Source organism: Aspergillus steynii (assembly GCF_002849105.1).
Source record: "Aspergillus steynii IBT 23096 chromosome Unknown P170scaffold_2, whole genome shotgun sequence".
NCBI classification, from domain to species: Eukaryota; Fungi; Ascomycota; class Eurotiomycetes; order Eurotiales; family Aspergillaceae; genus Aspergillus; species Aspergillus steynii.
In genome coordinates this window covers 3,492,544-3,510,319 of record NW_020194399.1, presented here as the reverse complement: position 1 = coordinate 3,510,319, position 17,776 = coordinate 3,492,544, and the positions used below count along the sequence as shown (strand labels likewise).

Sequence of the window (17,776 nt, the reverse complement as noted above, 5' to 3'; positions counted from 1 at the left end):
TGGCAGTTGTCGCTTGCATGGTCGCGTTGCTGAGTGCACCTGCAATGTTATATGCCTGGATGATACTAAAAGTAGACTGCTGTCTGCAGCAACCTTGTCAACAGGTCTACTTCCCCCATTATACTCCGTATTCCTGTCAGAGGAACATTCAAATCAAGGAAGACACGTTGCATCGCAAGATGGCCTAGACTCTATAATAAGATCCATCTTCTCAATCACATATCAGCCCAATGGCATTTCATGCAGCTAACGAAACAATCGAGGTAGCCTAGGACAAGAAGTGCCAGAACGAACCCGGGTCCGTCTGAAATACATCAAGACGATAGACCGTCGCCAGCGAAGCTCAACGATTGCTCCCATGGTTTTCGCCAAGTATTCTAGCCTCCAATGGCCATCAAACACAAGAGTTGCGCGATGGCATCGGCAGCCAATGCTCATATAACGTGACCTCTTGTTTCCTGGCAGCGAACAATCTCTTTATCGTTCATTGGCGCAGCAAAGGGCGCTTTCCTCGCGGGACAAGCATCAACCTTGATTCCGCAACAATAGTCTTCCAAATAATGGATTCCACGATGTTTGAAACAAAGCCATATCGGGTATGAGCGGAATGCGCAGCATCATACCAAGACTTTACGTGCGGGATGACACCAACATTCCTTCAAACCGGGATTACTTCAGTCAATCCGCAGATTCCAAGGCCCAATAGGCAAACTCGGGCTGCCAAGTGATCCACCGAAACCGGCGTTTTGTCCCGCGCAAGTCAAGTGGAAGGGGGGAACATGTTCGCCATGCCCCACTGCCTAGACCTGGAAACTGGAAAGAGTATTCAGCACGGCGGACGGGATGCTCTAGACGCGTGGACGGGGATCTGTTACTAGCGAGAAGAGCGTCTCTGCGCGACGCACAGCAGCAAGCATCAACCAGGATCCGTGGACGGGAGTGGCGGATCTGATATCCCATTACTATCTTGGGCGAGTTGAGAAGTCAGATCGGTGTGTGTGCCCAATGATGTGCCGCGGGGACGGGCAGAGGATTGTCTTCAGTGCAATCCTTCAGGGATAATGGCTTGGAGTGTGCTTCAGGACCGGTTTCCATGGACGGTTCTCGCCAAGCCAGTCTGTAACTGCCTACTGACAGGATGGAAGTCTAACGGCAGAGAGACCAACCAGACGCAAAGATCCTGGCCGAGGAGGGTCCTGGAGCCTTGATTTGGTCTAGACAGTTGACTGGAGTGACTGGAAGGCCGAAAATGCGATAAGAGGACCACGGTTTGGTCATGTTTTGGCGTGGGGATCTGTACCATCTGCTTGGCAGGCGTCCAGTCCAGTCCCTTATCAGCCATGATTATATCCCAGTCATTACGATTTGCCATCCTGCTGCGCAAAAGCGGCTCTTATCTCGTCTCGCCATCGCGGTGGAGCCCATGGACAGAGCCCGACAAACGCGGCCGTGGTGCTTCTTTCTACGTCAACAGCCACCAGGGATGGACTCCGCGATCTAGACGGTCTTTCCGAGACCCGTGAAGCTGTCGAGAGCCACCGTGGTCGCCAACGCTGCTATCACTGGTCCGCCGAAAAAACTCTTCAAATGACACCTCGTTTTCTTTTTTCGCGTCCAGGAGGTGCCAAGCCCTGCAGTTCGAATTCTGGCCAGCGTGGCTGAGCGGATCCAAAGAAAAAGAAATGCAAACGAGAAGAAAAATAGATCAATAAAATAAATGAAATAAAACAAAAATCAATAAAAGACCGACGAGTGACGGCACATGGCAAGCTTGAGGCTGTGTTATCGGCATCCACTGTGTGCCAGGGAGGAACCATCGTAGTCGCTGGCGATCATGCCTTGGCCACTCCTTCTACCGGCAGATGTGAAGGCACTACTCCGTAATAGTACGGAGGCAGTTAATAACTAGTTAGAACCTAGAGGTTCGGCTCCTGCCTGGCGCCGATCCTCTTGGCTTCTGGCCAACGTCCACGACGAGTCCAAATGTCATGGGAATGGGATCTATCTACATCGACGAAAATCTACAACGGAATCTCGGGCAAACGCAAACGAATCTTCAACGCACTCACCCTAAATGCTTTGCATGACCGATACTGTACCACCAGCAACGGGCGATTGGCCGGAAAGTCCGCCACGATGTTTCAAGTCCCGAGTTCTGGGACAAACAGAGTTGATCAGCTTCACCCCAGGGATCTTCTCTCTCCAGACTCCACCACGGAGCCGCTCCGGACGCCAGCAATGCCTCCATGGTGCCTTCATCTCAGGATCTCGACCGAACTGGAATCGTCATCACGCCAAGACGAGGTCCCAAGAACTCCCATCGGTCAGCAATCCCCCCATTTCCCCAATTGCACATCCCAAACCTCCAACCCCAGAGCGCGGAAATGAGGATGCCTGAGAGACAAGCTTGGCATTCTCCCCCACGGATCGACGGACAAGATAGTGATACCGAATCGTCAGCCTCCGTGTTCTCCTCGATCTGATTGGAATCGAGAGATCTTGCCCCTACGGGACCCGAGGGCGGGAATCCCGGCGACGAAAACCGCATGCCGCCGTGACGCTGCGATGGGCGCTGCCAAGCGGCTGCCAAGATGCATCTCTGCGATGAATCCAAAGTCGGGTAGATGTGAGAGGTGAATGCGTCAGAACCGTCGGAAATAGGGGTACCCGACTGCCTCGTTCGGTGTCGATCTGCTTTTCTTTCCCGTTTTTTCTTTTTCTTTCTGGTGTCGGTATGCCTGCATTCACCGTAACATTTCGCCTAGTCGACATGTGCCCGTCTGCATATCAATTTCGCCATGGACGGATTTGAAACGCATCTTCCGGCGGTGTAACGCCAGGCACGAGTTCGTCATGGATGCTCCTGATAAGGAACCGCATCCACGGAGGACCCGTCATGCCGCGGGTGTGATAGTTGGGCTGATGGCGACAGGATTCGTCTTGGCATGTCTTTCTATCGTTCCTTGGTGTGGAGAGGATGGTTTGGGTCGGTGATATAAACCTGCAGCCCTGTCCTCGAGCAGAGCAGATCTTCCCTCTTGCCCAAGCATTCAGACGAATCCTGTCTCTTGAATCCAAAGGCCCAATTGGACCTCTATACTTCGCAACATAGTATCCGATCTTACGTGCATCTTCAAGCAAACCATGCGGCATCCTCCCACTCCCTCCGAAGACATACAGCCGGCTGCGCCTCCCAGTAACCAGATCATCGACTGGGACATGCCGGCCGGTCACAATCCGTCTCTGTCCCGTGTGGACGATGGATCGAAAGACCCGACCGGCTTCTATTCGGTAGGAGGCAGCACAACCGTTTCCCTCTCCGGCAACCAAGGCATCTACTATGATGATACCACCTTGCTTTCGACCTTCTCCCGACACTTCCGCACTGAGATTGATCCCGCACATACCGATGTGATTCTGGTCATCTGCGGCTTTGTCAGTGGCCTGGTCGACGGATTGTCTTTCAACGCATGGGGCAGTTTCGCCAGCATGCAGACAGGTATTCATCTCTCCGTCCACACCGAGCCCCTCAACATACTAATCCCCGACGCAGGAAACACCGTCTTCATTGCCCTCGGCGCCTCCGGGCAGCCCGCATACCCAGCCTACCTGTGGGCCAAATCACTCATCGCCCTGACGACCTTCATCGCCAGCAACATCATCTTCATCCACGTCTCGCGGCTAATCAACCCGCGCCGGCGCTCGACCTTGATCCTCTCCTTCGGCGTGCAAACAGCCTGCATCCTCGCCGCCGCCATCCTCGTCCAGCTCAAAGTGGTCAGCCCCAAGCCCGAAGACCCTCGCTCCCCGATCGAATGGATGCAGGTGCTGCCCATCTCGCTGCTCGCCTTCCAAGCGGGCGGCCAGATCTGCGCCTCCCGCATCCTCGCCTTCGACGAGATCCCCACCGTCGTGCTCACGACGCTGCTGTGTGATCTGCTCGTCGACCCGAAGCTCACCTCCCGTGGCTGGCGGTCCAACCCGAAGCGGAACCGCCGGGTCGGCGCCTTCTTGGCTCTGTTCCTGGGTGCCATGACGGCGGGTGGCTTGTCTAAGGTGACCGAGATGTCGGCGAGTTTGTGGCTAGCGATGGGGTTGAAGTTGGCGATTACGCTTGGGTGGGTGGTGTGGAGGGGGGATCGTGCGAGGAAAGAAGACATCGAGGGGTGAATGAGTCTCAACTTTATCTACTACCCTCTTCATATTTTCTTCTATTTTCTTTTGTTCTTTACTTGTGTTTGATTTGATGACTGCATGAATCAGCGTTGGAGTATTGGTCGTCAGGCTTTTACTATACATAGGACGGGCCTGGAGAATTTGTCTTGGATTCTGATGATGAACGTGTGCGATATTTGATGTCATGGATGACTTGCGGATTCCAGCGAGTGTTGTCCTCGTTGTATCGTTCTTTCTCTTTTCTTTCATTGAGCGCCGAGTTTTGGTTTTTGCCGAGTGCTCTCATGACTTCTATACCCAGTCCCTGTCATTTCTTTTGTGATTCTCTTCTATCTTATTTTATTATATATCTTGCCAGATCAATCACTAGCAACAAGGATGATACAAACTATAAAGCACCTGGTCTAAGCAATCTGTGATGACTATCAGCCATGCTGTAGAGTGTAGACAGCTCTTCGACACGAGGTAAACTCTACTTTGGCAAATTGTAACCGAAAACAAGCGTTTCTCAAGATTTCGTTCCGGCTCATTTTCGTTTTACCATGCTTAAGTTGGGAGTTTTCTCTTTTTCTTCCCTTTGTTTTTTATACTTTCTCTTTGTCAGTGCGGTGCGTGGAATACATGAGTCGTTAGGATCTCTACATCTTATCTTAGTCGAGAAGATTCCAAAAATTGATTGAGATAATTTATAGATATCTAACCCTGGAAGCGAGAAACCCAGATCAATCCCAACACCACATCAAATGTACATATGATCTCACATTTTTCATGAAGATGACACCCCAGGCATGTAGGGCTGTGGCGGGGCAACAGCGTGATTGGCGCGCGGGGGCTTAGCCTCCAGCCACGTACTGAACGCCTAAAAATATCCCTTGGCAACAATCCGCTAGTCCCTTTCGGGCAAGTATTGTCTGGCGGAACGCGTAGGCATCAACTCATGTGAGCCACACATAAATAAAACTCCATCCCTCGATCTCAGCCCTGTCGTCCGATCGGTCTCTGCAGAATCAACTACGGATATCACCATGGCGCCTTACTACGAGTCGCTGGCCAAACGAGCACTAGAGGCAGCAGACACCCACGTCGCCAAGCGCGATCTGTCCGTCAACCACACCCAGGCGGTAACGCTAGGGGTAATGGCCGCCTACGTGGTGGTGATTGCGCTGCTATGGAACCTGCCCTATGTTCGGTGGTCGCTATGGCCGTTCAAGGTAAGTTGAAGCACTGGGAATGCTACAGATAAGAGCGTCGGCTAATTATCCACAGATGCTGGTCATTGCGTTCCATGAGTTCGGCCATGCCATCACCGCATGTTGCACAGGGGGCCGCGTCAAGTCCATCTCCCTGGATCCCCATGAGGGCGGAGTCACGCACATGCAGGGCGGCATCAGCGCCGTCACTCTCCCGGCTGGGTATCTGGGATCCTCGATCATCGGGGCTCTGCTGATTTTCGCGGGTTTTAATATCGTCGCGAGCAAAGTTGCCAGTATTGTCCTTGGCGTCTGCTTCTTGCTCACGCTCTGGTGGGCTCGACGTGATTGGCTCACCATCATCACTGTTCTTCTCGCGGTCGGGCTGCTCGTGGCATGCTGGTTTATTGCGCATGGCGAGGCACTGCGATGGGTGGTGGTATGTTCTTGCTGACCTCCCGAGTAGTTTATGGCGAGCTAACACCTTTCTCAGCTTTTTATTGGTGTTATGTCTGCCCTGTACAGTGTCTGGGATATCGTAAGTGCAACCCGTCTTGCATCGTCCGCATCAACTAACTTTCGAAGTGCGACGATCTCATCCTTCGCAAAGTGAATACTTCGGATGCTAGCCAGTTCGCTCAGAGATACGGTGGATCGTCTCGCTGCTGGGGTGTTATTTGGTCTCTGATTTCGCTCATGTTCATGGCCATCGGGATCATCGCCGGAATTGCCGCATTCCACCAGTCCTTCAGTCAACAACAAGACGACTCGCAGGACTTTATCCCAACTCGCTAGAGCCTAGAGAGCGATTTATGCTTAGGAAGGAGTAAAGGGCATGTGTTAATGATTTTGCGACGATCGGCAAGTATTCGAGTGATGGCATGGGATTTTATGATTGTTTCTATACCAGGATTCTGCGGGCAGATATGACTAATGAATGTTAATTTTGAACTCGTTACAATGTCATTCATTCACAATAATATGCCAGGGCCGCTGGTAGCACTTTCCATTCTGATGTTTTGACCTGCATCACGGGGTATACAGTCTTGGCGCCCGCCAAATAGGCTGCCGGAATCGAGACCCGCATCCTTACTACAACCATCTACATCCCCACCCATTCTTAACACCACATTCTTACTCAAACACAATGGGTGGCGTTCTATCGTCTGTTCGCGCCGGCTATGATGCCCTTAATGTATTCTGGGCCGAGGTATCCCAAAACATGGCCGAGTCGGACGCGCTCCTTCGACGGATCGCGACGCCTGCGTTCCCAGTGGCCGATCCAACAGTCTCATTCTGGCAACTCAACCCCCCATTCCCAAAACTAGTCAAGATGAAATCCAAGCAGCTGCCGCAGTCCGCGGATATCGTGATCATCGGTTCTGGCCTGTCAGGCGCCAGCGTGGCGTACACGATCCTGTCAGAATGCCACGCGCTCGGGGCGAAGAAGAAGGTGGTCATCCTGGAAGCTCGTGAGACGTGTAGTGGTGCGACGGGGCGAAACGGCGGCCATTTGAAGTGCTCGCCTTATATGCTGTATTCCGACCTTAAGGGGATGTTGTCGCCAAAGGAGGCTCGAGAGGTCTTGAAGTTCTACCGTCGACATCTGCCGATCATGCTGGACTTGGTGGAGGCGGAGAGGCTCGAGGGTGCTGAGGCTAGAGAGGTTGAGACGGTCGATGTTTTTCTGGAGAAGAGCGCCTGGGAGAAAGGCTTGGGGATGGTTCGAGATCTTCGGCAGGATTTCCCGGAGGCGGCGCAGGATATTATGGTATGGGAGGCTGATGATGCGAAGAGGGTGAGTTACTGCGTTTTATGTTTATGGGCGAGGAGGGAAAGTGCTCATGCAGGTCCAGAAATTCGGTCTGAGTAGCCATGCCCATGGTGCCATCACGTATCGTGCTGGAGCCATGTGGCCCTATCGACTTGTGAGCTCGCTTTATTCGCACCTGCTAGCGAAATATGGGCCTTCGTTCGCTATTGAAACCAGTACGGAAGTTCAAGATATTCACATGGAAAATGACGAAGCTACTCCATATTATTTAAGGACGTCGCGCGGTGTGATTCGTGCTCGACATATTGTGCACGCCACCGATGGATTCACCGCGAATCTTATCCCGGGATTGAAAGGTAAAATATTCCCTGTGCGAGGGCACATGTCGGCTCAGGAGGCGGATGGCCCTTCGTCGGATCTAGATGGCACACGGTCCTGGAGTTTCATCGACAAAAAGGGGTTCGAGTATATCACCCAGCGACCGCAGGAATCAGCAGGTTGTCACAGTCCGGGAGGGGAAATCATGCTCGGGGGCGGTCTCTTCCAGTCCGCAGATAAGGGACTTGATGAAATCGGAATCTGGAAAGACAATGGTGCCAGTCCTATCATCAGCGCATATCTAAGTGGAATATGGTCTGTGGCCATGCGGGACGAGAACACTCGAGTGCTTCAGCTATGGACCGGATGCATGGGTTTCACCATTGACCTTCTTCCTTTCGTCGGACGGGTCCATCCCAGATTCACGGGAAGAGTCCCACATCGATCGTCCCGCAGAGGAAAATCCTCGGAGAATTCTAGGAGCGACGCTCCCAATGAATGGATCACGGCTGGCTTCGGGGGCGATGGCATGGTTTCAGCATGGCTTTCGGGTACGGCAGTGGGACTGATGCTTTTGGGCCGAGACAAGATTGAGCACGAATCCCAGCCTGGAAGACCGGCGGGGAAGGTTACAGACTGGCTCCCCAAGCAGCTGCGTCTCTCCGGGGCGAGAATCCGGAGGGCGAACATTTACAAACTAGCCCAGCAGCTGTAGACAGGCGTTGATAAATCCTGATTAGTCGAGAGCGTTGATTAGCAAGCCAATGCAGTGAACGATCACCCCATAAGACTCCGGAGTACGCGTAGTTTTCGGTTATAGTCTGATGCGCTGCAGCTAAGCAAGCCGTCCAGACGCACGCCACAACCCTAAATGCGCGCCAACGCGAACTAAACTCTGGACGGGAAATCCACGGGCAGGATCCCGTGCCCAAAACCGCTAGTCGCTCTCCAGTTCTATGTCTGTTGTTTCTTTTGTTTCTTTTGTTTCTCGATGGTTTAACAGGGAGCAGCACGGATCTCTTTCCGTTACGAAAAGGGTTGGTCAAAAGCGAAATCTGGGGTTGCGATCGACATATACTTTCTTACTTGTGTTGCTCCATAGTATAAAACCAGGTGCACCCCATGGGGAATGTAATCACTTCCATTGACTGCAGACGACCATGGCCGCTCAATCAATGCACGATGAAAAACCCTCGGTCGAGAACCGGGAAACCACGGTTGATTCCGATCCAAGCCCTGATGCTCAACGAGCCCAGGTGCTATCTGTCGGACTCAACGATGCTCTATCCAAGGATCTTACTTCGCCCTGGTCATGGACCATGCTCCGCCTGTGTGGGGTGATTGCGATCACAACTCTGAGTGAGTGATTTTCCATCCGATGGTTCCTATCATTGACATAAACAGACTGCTGTATGAATGGCTACGATGGCACCCTCATGTCGTCCATCAACGCCATGGACACGTTCCATGACCATTTCGGAACCCGTATGCAGGGCAGTGGCACCGGTCTTCTGTTCTCCATCTATGCGATCGGTAACCTCGTGGGCGCTGTGTTTGCCGCCCCTGCGTCAGATACCTTTGGTCGGCGGTTTGGCATGTCGGTCGGATCCCTTGTGATTATCGTGGGGACAATCATCGAAGCAGCGGCCTCGGGGGTCGCTCAGTTTATCGGCGGTCGGTTTTTGATTGGGATGGGCATTAGCTTGACCAATACAGCCGCTCCGGTCTATCTGGTCGAGGTGGTTCTGCCGCAGTGGAGAGGAATATTCGGTGGTCTGTACAATGTGGTCGGCTACTATTCGGGGGCATTGGGTAGGTGATCTTTGACCAGTTGTGGTTGCACTGTCTGACTCGATAGCTTGCACGTGGATCTCCTACGGGACGGGATTCATGGGCACGGACTGGTCCTGGCGGATTCCTGTCATCATCCAGGCCGTTCCATCTCTCGTCGTTCTAGTAGTCGCCTGGATGTTGCCCGAGAGTCCCCGGTGGCTCTTCGCCAACAACAAGCCCGAAAAAGGGCGCCAGATGCTGGTGAAATACCACGGCAATGGAAACCCCGACTCGGCTCTTGTCAATTACGAATGCAACGAGATCGAACAAGACATCCGCTTTGAGATCGAAACCGGCGGCCGACGCTGGTGGGACTACAAAATCCTATTCACCTCGCGAGACATGCTCTACCGTCTCTGGCTCTTATTCCTCGTTTGCATTTTCTCTCAGTTCATCGGCGGTTCCGTCATTACGTGAGTTCCACCCTTCCCCCCCATCCTCCTCCCCATCCTCCTCCCCATCCTCCTCCCCATCCTCCTCCCCATTCTCTAACCAACCAACCCAGCTACTTCATGCCCGTCATGCTCGAAAACGCCGGCATCACCGGCTCGCACCAACAACTCCTCCTCAACGCCCTCAACACCGTCTTCTCCTTCATCAGTGGCATCGTCGGCAGCTTCTTCGTCGACCGCTGGGGCCGCCGCACCCTCTTCCTGTACGGGACCTTCCTCACCGGCCTCATCTACATCCCCATCAACGTGATCGCCTCGTTCGAGTCCGCGCACATCACTACCAGCATGGGCTACGGCTTCATCGCCTGCATCTTCTTGTATGGCATCATCTTCGCGTTCTGCTGGACCCCGCTCCAGTCTCTCTATCCGGCGGAGATCTTGCCGAATCGTGTCCGCGCCAAGGGCATGGCCGTGCAGAACGTGGCGACTGGGGCGGCCAATTTCATTAATATGTATGCGACCCCGACGGGCATGGATAATATTGGGTGGAGGATGTATACGATTTTCTGTGAGTCTTGCCCTGTTGGTTTGGGGGTAGATGATGGGCTGTTGGATTGGGAGACAGGGCTAATTCTGATTAGTGGTACTGCATTTTCTCGAATATGCTTTCATGTTCCTGACGCTGCCGGAGACGAAGGGACGCACGATCGAGGAGTTGGAGGAGGTGTTTAAGGTTTCGAATCCGGTGAAGGCGTCTTTGAAGCGGAAGGAGGTTGTGGTGCGGGATGGCGAGGGTGTGAAGGTGGTGGATGAGTGATCGTGGTTCTGCGTAAAAGGAAGGAATTTTCTATAGGAGACACCTACCGAGAGGATATATAACGACAAAGACTGATGATATGCAAAGCCTCACCCGAAGACTATTGACCACTAATTCACCAACAACTTATCCATTCATTGAGATGTAGTGGGTCCGAGTTTATTGATTCACTAGCAGGAAACCAAGTCTGAATAGGTAGATGCATTAGATGCACCTCCGCGCTTTACAAGAGAGAACTAGACCCGGTCATTGTCCACCAAGATGGCATCGCAAAGCAGCAAGCAGTGATTTGGATTATGATGTCAAAGTCAAAGCCCTTTGTCAAGAACAGCTCGCATGGCTTAGTTGGTAAAGCGCATGACTAGTAATCATGAGATCCTCGGTTCGAATCCGAGTGTGAGCATTCTTTTTTGTTTTTGCCTTTCAATCGTTAATTGATAAACGAGTAAACGGGTCTAAAACGATTGAATGACCCTGTGTTCTATTTCTCCTAACTCAAATCAGGGCCATATTTTCCACCCGAACTCACTCATATAGTATAGAACAGACACATCTATTGACAACAGCCAGACTTCTCCGAGCAACACCCACTCTCCACCGCAGACAACCGACAATAGCACGAAGCAACGATGGGAACATCAGCCGTCGCAACCGCAATCGCATGCGCCGACTCGACAAAAAGCAAATCATCCGTCTTCCCCAGACGCGTCAAGCACTCATGCAATCCATGCAGACCCCACACATTATTGAGCTTCGCTCTGCGCCGAGGAAACCCCTTCGCGAACCCCAGATCCTCCCGGAACAGCACCTCGGCCTCTTCCACGCGGCCCTGCTCCAGCAGCAACCCGCCCAGCGCGTGACGCACCGGCTGCATCCACGGCGGCGGATCCGAGTACGGCAGCGCGTCTTCGCGCCGGATCGCCTCTCGCAACGCCGCGAACGCGACCTCGTAGTTCCCCTTGCGGTACTCCAACTCCCCGTGTAGCATGGCCGACGAAACCCCCAGCACATCCACCTGCTTACAGGGGATACTGTTCAACCGAGACTCGGGGACCGCAGAGCGCGCGTCCTCGAATTCCCGCCGCGTGGCTTCCGCCTCGTCGATTCGCCCAAGCGCACTATACGCCAGGCCGCGGGCGTACAGAACCACCGCCGCGGTAGCGCACTTCAGCTCACGATCACCCGGGACCTCGAGGCGCAGGATCTCCTCCCACCGCCCAAACCGGATCAGCACATGCGCTTTACTCCCCAGGAAACTTTCAATGGCGTCCGCCACAGGGGGACTCGTAATCGTCAGCACCTCGTCCGTGATAACCTCCTCCAACTTCTCCGCCGCGGCCATCGCGTCCGCAAACCGGCCGCACATCATCGCCGCATACAGCTTCGCGCAGATATAATGCACGCGGTACCCCATGTACGAGATGGTCCCGGTCTCGGTGGCGAAGTACTTATCGTCCGCGACGCTCGCCTCGTGGTTCGAGTCGATTGCGCGCCGGTAGTCGCCGACCGCGGCGTCGATGTGCGTCGGCATGTGCAGCATGTGCGATCCGTCGGGGACGAGATACCGCAGACGATCGGCCGCAGGGAGGGCCAGTTCCGGGGTCGGAGACATCTCCATGACGTGGATGTGCAGGTGGCAGAGGGCTGGGTGCGAGCGACCCGTCGCGGATGCTAGACCCCTCTCAATCACCGTCCGCGCCTCGACGGTGTGTGGCCCTGTCGGCTCGCCGGTGTCGAGATCCCACAGCCCCCGGGGCGTCATGCACATGAGTGCGTCGGCGAACAGCGCCGCGATGTCCGGGTCGGTACCGAACTGAGCGTAGACAGGACGCATGGCGTCAGCGTACGCGCGATCAAAGGGGGCCAGGTCGTCGGGGATGCGATCCGGGGACGGGAAGCGGGCAGCGATGGCTGAGACGAGAGCGCGTTCGACGGGGGTGGTGAGGTGGTTAGGGAGCGTGGCCGCGTGGGCGATGGCGTCGGAGGCTCTTTGGATCGAGGCGCGGAGATCCGCGGGGTCGAAGTATCGCCAGGCTTTGTTGTAGTTGGGACCGGCGGCGTAGGCGATGCCCCAGAGGGCCATGGCGCAGTTGGGGTCGTAGGTGAGGGCTCGTGTGAAGCAACGCTCGGCTTCTCCGACGTTGAACGAGTACGCCCATACTAGGCCGCGGTCGCACCAGAGCTGGGCTTCCTGGGACGAGGTGGTCACTGGGCGACGGTGTAGGCCGAGGTTGAAGTACGCTTGGTCTCTGGGGTGGTGTTAGAATGGGATTGGGAGGCAGGAGGTAGAACTTACTGCATGATGTGGAATGGGATTTCTTTAGCAGTTGAGTAAAGCATCAACGACGGGGATACATCAAATCGACAAGACTGAAACCAAGTACAGCAGTCTCTTTATATAGCCATAGCTCTGCATGACTAAACCAAACTGTTTAACTATGACACACTGAAGAGAAAGTTGGGTCCTGAGTTTGTAATGTTAATAATGCATGTGGGATGCCGGTGGCGGATTTCTGTGTGATTTGACAGACGGCATGACCAAGCCTGACTGAGCTATGAAGTCAAGTTATGAATCTCTGGAGAGAATAATATTTTAATGCTCTCCACGAGCGCTGGCGTCTGATGGAGTTGTAGTTGGCTGGGTCTGTTCTTCTCGTCCTGACTTCAGGGTAGATGAAAATGAGTAAGGTGATGGATGGATATAGGAGTGAGTGAATAGGGCATCGGCGGTATAGATAGATAAGATGGACGGACTGTAAAAAACTTCTTGGCATGGGCTGGCATTTCAGTAACATTTCAAGTTCCAGGAACTAACTTTACGAGCCCCTATTATTTTCACGTCAAGGGTGGTGATGCCTAAAAGAAGGCAAAGGAAAAAAAAGAAACGACAGCTGCAGGATTCGAACCTGCGCACTCGAGAGTACACGCTTAGCAGGCGTGCGCCTTAACCACTCGGCCAAACTGTCTGACTTGTGATGATTCCCCGTGATAACAAGTATATGTTTGCTTTAATAAGTTCTTTCTAGGAGTCAATCGCCTGTCTAGAATTAGTTTATTCATCTGCCTGGTCAAAATGATCAGGTCAAAGTTGGAGACTAAATACACGCTCTACTGATCTAAATATATCGTTGACCCTGAGTTGCCCTGCATAACAAAAAAGTGGGTAGCCGCCATTAGCCCGGGGCGGGACATGGCGGCAGACTGCTGCCTATACCAATTCCCAATGGAACTGACCAACTATTGCCTTCTTCCTCTTCAGTCAAAAATCAGCTCAACGCCTCCCTGAGAAAACCACGATGTCTACTTATACCATCGCCAGCGGCGACACGCTGTGGAAGATCGCCACAGACCACGGCGTCACCCTGCAGGCCCTGACAGCGGCCAACCCGCAGGTCACCAACCCGGATCTGATCCATCCGGGGCAGGAACTCAACATCCCCCAGAGCGAGGCCGCTCCACCGGCTCAGAATGCTCCAGCCCCGGCGCCAGCAGTCAGTGCCTCTCGTGAAATGACCGGTGGGGGTTATGCAGGCGCAAGCGTGCCTCCTGCTGCCATGCCTCCACCTCCCCCGCTGGCGTCTCCGGCCGATGCCTGGAATTCTGGCCGGCCAGCATTCAAGACCGTCGCGTATTTTACGAATTGGGTATGCCATATTCTTTTCTATTTCTTCTTCTTTTCAGATTGCTAGGACCGAGTGAACATCAAGCTAACCACACTCAAAGGGTGTTTACGGTCGCAACTATCAACCTCAAGACATCCCCGCCAATCACATCACCCATATCCTCTGTAGGAATATCCATATCCCCCTTCACGAGTGCAAACTAATGGAGCCCAGATTCCTTCGCCAATATCCGTCCTACGGGTGAAGTGTACGTCCCAATCTGCATCTACACCCATCATGTCCACTAACCCAGTGCAATAGCTTCTTAACCGACACCTACTCCGACCTCGAAAAGCACTACCCCACCGACTCCTGGGATGAAAGCGGCGAGAACGTCTACGGCTGCATCAAGCAGCTCTTCCTGCTCAAGAAGCAGCACCGCCACCTGAAGACCCTGCTCTCCATCGGCGGCTGGACCTACAGCGCCAACTTCGCCGGCCCCGCCTCCACCCCCAGCGGCCGGCAGACCTTCGCGCGCTCCGCCGTCCACCTGCTCGCCGACCTGGGCTTCGACGGCATCGACATCGACTGGGAGTACCCGCAGGACGAGGCGCAAGCCTACAACTTCGTGCTCCTGCTGCAGGAGACCCGCGCCGAACTCGACCGCTACGCCGCCTACTACCTGCAAGGCAAGCGGCTGCTGCTGACCATCGCGGCGCCGTGCGGGCCCTCCAACTACTCCAAGCTGCGCATGCACGAGATGGACCCCTTCCTCGACTTCTGGAACCTGATGTGCTACGACTTCGCGGGCAGCTGGGACTCCGTCGCCGGCCACCAGGCCAACGTGTTCGCGCACCCGCAGCCCGGTCTGACGCCCTTCAGCGCCGACGCCGCCGTCGTCGCGTACATGCGCGGCGGCGTGCACCCCAGCAAGATCATCTTCGGGCTGCCGCTGTATGGCCGCGCGTTCGAGAACACCAGCGGCCCCGGGCGCCCCTTCCAGGGCGTCGGCGAGGGGTCGTGGGAGAACGGCGTCTGGGACTACAAGGCGCTGCCGGCCGAGGGCGCGCGCGAGTTCACCGACCCGCAGCTGATGGCGAGTTGGAGCTTCGACCCCGCCAAGGGCACGGTGATCAGCTACGACACGCCTGAAGTCACGGCGCTGAAGACGGAGTATATCCAGCGCAGGGGGCTGGGAGGCGCCATGTGGTGGGAGCTGAGTGGCGACCACCCCGTGCATCATGAGCGAAGCTTGATTCGCATCACGGGCGATGCGTTGGGCAGAGGGGGCGGGCTGGATGGCAGCGAGAATACCCTGATGTATCCGGGTAGTCGGTATGAGAACCTGCGCAGGGGGTTTGAGTAGACAGGTAGATTCTGAGTATTTTTGGTAGTTAGGCATGTATATACAGTCGATTGGATATAACAAATCCGACCGGCGTATTCTAGTAAAAGAAAGAAAAAATATATACAGAGAGAGTGACCTGACCGAATCTAATATCCCAGTAACAACTAGAAAAGGAAAAGACAAACGAACGAAAGGAACCTAGCCACAACGCCAACAATCTCCGTAGACAAACCCTACGAAGACCTTGCATCATCCCCCCCACTCGACGTCCCCGGATACTTCACCAGATTAACCGTATCCAACTCATTAAAATGATCCGAGTCCGGCTGCTGTCTTCCCGACCGGCCCGTTTGGCCGGAATAATCGTACGTTGGATGCGACTTGGACCCGTAGCTGACGGGGGTGCCTTTGATGAGCAGCCAGATGGGGCGTAGAGTGGGGAGCGAGGCGAGGATGACACCGAGTGACATTTCGATGTTGGTCCAGAAGAAGACGGGCGATGTGTAGTCTGTTTGGTTAGTTGGGTTAGTTGGGGATGGGTATGCGTGGGTGAAGAGGAGCATACATGTCGCGTCTTTGTAGTGGTGGAGGAAGGTCTGGCCGATGTGGATGTACATGGCTAGACGGGTGATGCTGATTGCGACGACGCTGGTTTCATCAGCCCCTATACTATACTCAAGAAGGAGAGGGAGAGGGGAAGACGCACGTCGTGCCCATCACAAACATGCCCACGACAGCCAACTTCTGCTTCCACGGCAACTGCAACTTCAAGACCATGGGCAGGGGGAGGACCAGGATGATGAGATCGACGAAGACGTCGGTGACGCAGGACGAGTACCACATGGCGACGCTGTCGATGCACTTGTTTCCGTAGAAGGCCTCGACGAGCGGCGTGATGGGGTAGCAGGTGAAGAGGTTGGCGAAGAAGAAGGCGATGGTCCAGCCGAAGACGACGACCAGCATGACCATCGAGGTGGGCCGGAACCATCCGGAGACGGCGAAGATGCCGCGGAACAAGACGAGGAGCGACGCTTTGGTGAAGCCCAGTCTGATGACGGCGAGCATCTGGCTGGCGAATTTGCACTTCTCGTATGTGAGGAATCGCGGGTCATCGAGGATCGGTTGGCCGTCGGGACCGAGGGTTTGGTGCTGTCCCAGCTGTCCATCGATTGCTCCTGAATGGTCTCCATCAGTCTGGTTCCGGGAGGCATCGCATGAAATTGTCCGGGTGTGTGGTAAGGGTAAGGGTAAGTTAGGTCAAGTACCTATTAACTGCGTGATCGAACACCCAATCGAGAAAGCCTGCAGCCCAGAGCACGTTAGAATGCACGACACCCCAGTTTTCCAGCAGGGATCTCTCTCTATCCCCTGTCAAGCCGATGCTTGTGGACTCACCAGCGCCAGGAGAATAAACAGGTCATCCCACTGCAGGGCCTTGCGGGACAGCCACTTGGCCCAGAATCGAAGGGCGACGAAGATGCACGGGAGAATCAGAAAGGTGATGCCCAGAGCAATCATCTGCTCCTTGGAGTAGGAGTCAACCGCCATGCTGGCTGCGAGAGATGGGAACCGGTGTCTCCAGGGGTGGGAGAAACATTGACGTCGGCGTTCGCAGGGAACGCGAAGAGAAAACCGTGAGACATGGTGAGACACTCATCCATGGTATACTCCGTACTTGCAGGCACAGTCGGCAGATCGAAGCCTGGCTGGGAAGACTGCAGCCGGAGGATTTAGTGCTCACCATCTCTGCAGGAAGATCCAGGCCAGAAGGGGCGGCGCAGGATGGGACCGCACGGAGTACGGAGTATTATCAATGTATCCTATTATTGCCAACCTGGATATGAACAGGAGTGGGACACTATGCACGTTGCAGGCCCGGTCCAATGTGCATAATTCCCTCTTCCTGAACGTGTGCACAGCGGGCCTACGTGACATCGGGGTTCATCAATATCCAGAAACCAGGACGAACGAAGGCTTTAGCGCCCCCCATCGAGCTCCACTTGGATAGACAAGCGCCCTTCCCGGTGTGGATCGACACGCCCCCAGAATTAGCCGATTCATTTGCACGGATGGCGTGGTTTCTTGCCATCCCTGCCGACTGCAGTAGTCGTATCCCTGACCATCGCATATTGCACGAATACTGCTCATGCAAACCCCTCGGCAACGCTGAAGAGAAGAACGAGCAAGGACAGGGACATAGGCAGGGGCAAGTGTCAACTGTACTTCCGAAAATCATAAAAATACTCGACCCTGAAACCCTGACCTGCCAGAGATCGGCCAGATTGACTCTCGGAGCATCCCATGGCTTGATCACTCCGTGCTCCAT

The 17,776-nt window shown here is 54.4% G+C and overlaps 7 protein-coding genes and 2 non-coding genes across 9 annotated transcripts; 6 read left to right on the top strand and 3 right to left on the bottom strand.

Annotated features, from left to right (window-relative positions):
* The first annotated feature begins 2,891 nt into the window (after positions 1-2,891).
* P170DRAFT_107044 (YoaK family protein) lies at positions 2,892-4,263 on the top strand. The gene is made up of 2 exons (XM_024842299.1): positions 2,892-3,499; positions 3,554-4,263. Exons 1-2 carry the CDS (start codon positions 3,145-3,147, stop codon positions 4,168-4,170), a joined length of 972 nt encoding a protein of 323 aa, XP_024707903.1. The 5' UTR covers positions 2,892-3,144; the 3' UTR covers positions 4,171-4,263.
* A 938-nt stretch (positions 4,264-5,201) lies between these two features.
* P170DRAFT_378537 (M50 family metallopeptidase) lies at positions 5,202-6,287 on the top strand (the record flags this gene model as incomplete). The annotated part of the gene is made up of 4 exons (XM_024845451.1): positions 5,202-5,387; positions 5,443-5,805; positions 5,860-5,904; positions 5,952-6,287. The coding sequence occupies 4 exons, from the start codon at positions 5,202-5,204 to the stop codon at positions 6,159-6,161; spliced, it is 804 nt and encodes a 267-aa protein (XP_024707902.1). The 3' UTR covers positions 6,162-6,287.
* A 188-nt stretch (positions 6,288-6,475) lies between these two features.
* Positions 6,476-8,173, top strand: P170DRAFT_462498 (NAD(P)/FAD-dependent oxidoreductase; the record flags this gene model as incomplete). The annotated part of the gene is made up of 2 exons (XM_024852105.1): positions 6,476-7,164; positions 7,217-8,173. The coding sequence occupies exons 1-2, from the start codon at positions 6,514-6,516 to the stop codon at positions 8,171-8,173; spliced, it is 1,608 nt and encodes a 535-aa protein (XP_024707901.1). The 5' UTR covers positions 6,476-6,513.
* A 445-nt stretch (positions 8,174-8,618) lies between these two features.
* Positions 8,619-10,500, top strand: P170DRAFT_507357 (sugar porter family MFS transporter; the record flags this gene model as incomplete). Its single annotated transcript, XM_024854477.1, has 5 exons — positions 8,619-8,817; positions 8,863-9,270; positions 9,317-9,704; positions 9,797-10,251; positions 10,325-10,500. 5 exons carry the CDS (start codon positions 8,619-8,621, stop codon positions 10,498-10,500), a joined length of 1,626 nt encoding a protein of 541 aa, XP_024707900.1.
* A 330-nt stretch (positions 10,501-10,830) lies between these two features.
* On the top strand, positions 10,831-10,903 carry P170DRAFT_t62. Its single transcript has one exon. It is a non-coding gene; the product is annotated as a tRNA-Thr (tRNA).
* Positions 10,904-10,941: 38 nt separating this feature from the next.
* Positions 10,942-12,891, bottom strand: P170DRAFT_434312 (tetratricopeptide repeat protein). The gene has a single exon (XM_024848687.1). It carries the CDS (start codon positions 12,581-12,583, stop codon positions 11,054-11,056), a length of 1,530 nt encoding a protein of 509 aa, XP_024707899.1. The 5' UTR covers positions 12,584-12,891; the 3' UTR covers positions 10,942-11,053.
* A 494-nt stretch (positions 12,892-13,385) lies between these two features.
* On the bottom strand, positions 13,386-13,466 carry P170DRAFT_t45. The gene has a single exon. It is a non-coding gene; the product is annotated as a tRNA-Ser (tRNA).
* A 268-nt stretch (positions 13,467-13,734) lies between these two features.
* On the top strand, positions 13,735-15,583 carry P170DRAFT_402910 (endochitinase 1). Its single transcript, XM_024846455.1, has 4 exons — positions 13,735-14,144; positions 14,224-14,287; positions 14,337-14,370; positions 14,424-15,583. Exons 1-4 carry the CDS (start codon positions 13,797-13,799, stop codon positions 15,466-15,468), a joined length of 1,491 nt encoding a protein of 496 aa, XP_024707898.1. The 5' UTR covers positions 13,735-13,796; the 3' UTR covers positions 15,469-15,583.
* Positions 15,584-15,605: 22 nt separating this feature from the next.
* On the bottom strand, positions 15,606-17,275 carry P170DRAFT_106984 (uncharacterized protein). Its single transcript, XM_024842298.1, has 5 exons — positions 16,846-17,275; positions 16,716-16,752; positions 16,157-16,625; positions 16,016-16,098; positions 15,606-15,958 (listed from the first exon to the last, which is right to left on the bottom strand). The coding sequence occupies exons 1-5, from the start codon at positions 16,996-16,998 to the stop codon at positions 15,684-15,686; spliced, it is 1,017 nt and encodes a 338-aa protein (XP_024707897.1). The 5' UTR covers positions 16,999-17,275; the 3' UTR covers positions 15,606-15,683.
* Positions 17,276-17,776: the final 501 nt, after the last annotated feature.

What these genes read in the sequence shown, in the direction of transcription:
- P170DRAFT_434312 (XM_024848687.1), bottom strand. Translation starts at nt 12,583, where the DNA reads ATGGCCCTCTGGGGCATCGCCTACGCCGCCGGTCCCAACTACAACAAA.
- P170DRAFT_402910 (XM_024846455.1), top strand. Translation starts at nt 13,797, where the DNA reads ATGTCTACTTATACCATCGCCAGCGGCGACACGCTGTGGAAGATCGCC. An exon ending in TCGCGTATTTTACGAATTGG is followed by an intron (nt 14,145 to 14,223) that starts GTATGCCATATT and finishes CCACACTCAAAG; the next exon opens with GGTGTTTACGGTCGCAACTA. An exon ending in ATCCGTCCTACGGGTGAAGT is followed by an intron (nt 14,371 to 14,423) that starts GTACGTCCCAAT and finishes CCAGTGCAATAG; the next exon opens with CTTCTTAACCGACACCTACT.
- P170DRAFT_106984 (XM_024842298.1), bottom strand. Translation starts at nt 16,998, where the DNA reads ATGGCGGTTGACTCCTACTCCAAGGAGCAGATGATTGCTCTGGGCATC. An exon ending in TGTTTATTCTCCTGGCGCTG is followed by an intron (nt 16,753 to 16,845) that starts GTGAGTCCACAA and finishes TCTGGGCTGCAG; the next exon opens with GCTTTCTCGATTGGGTGTTC. An exon ending in CCACTACAAAGACGCGACAT is followed by an intron (nt 15,959 to 16,015) that starts GTATGCTCCTCT and finishes CTAACCAAACAG; the next exon opens with ACTACACATCGCCCGTCTTC.
- P170DRAFT_107044 (XM_024842299.1), top strand. Translation starts at nt 3,145, where the DNA reads ATGCGGCATCCTCCCACTCCCTCCGAAGACATACAGCCGGCTGCGCCT. An exon ending in TTTCGCCAGCATGCAGACAG is followed by an intron (nt 3,500 to 3,553) that starts GTATTCATCTCT and finishes TCCCCGACGCAG; the next exon opens with GAAACACCGTCTTCATTGCC.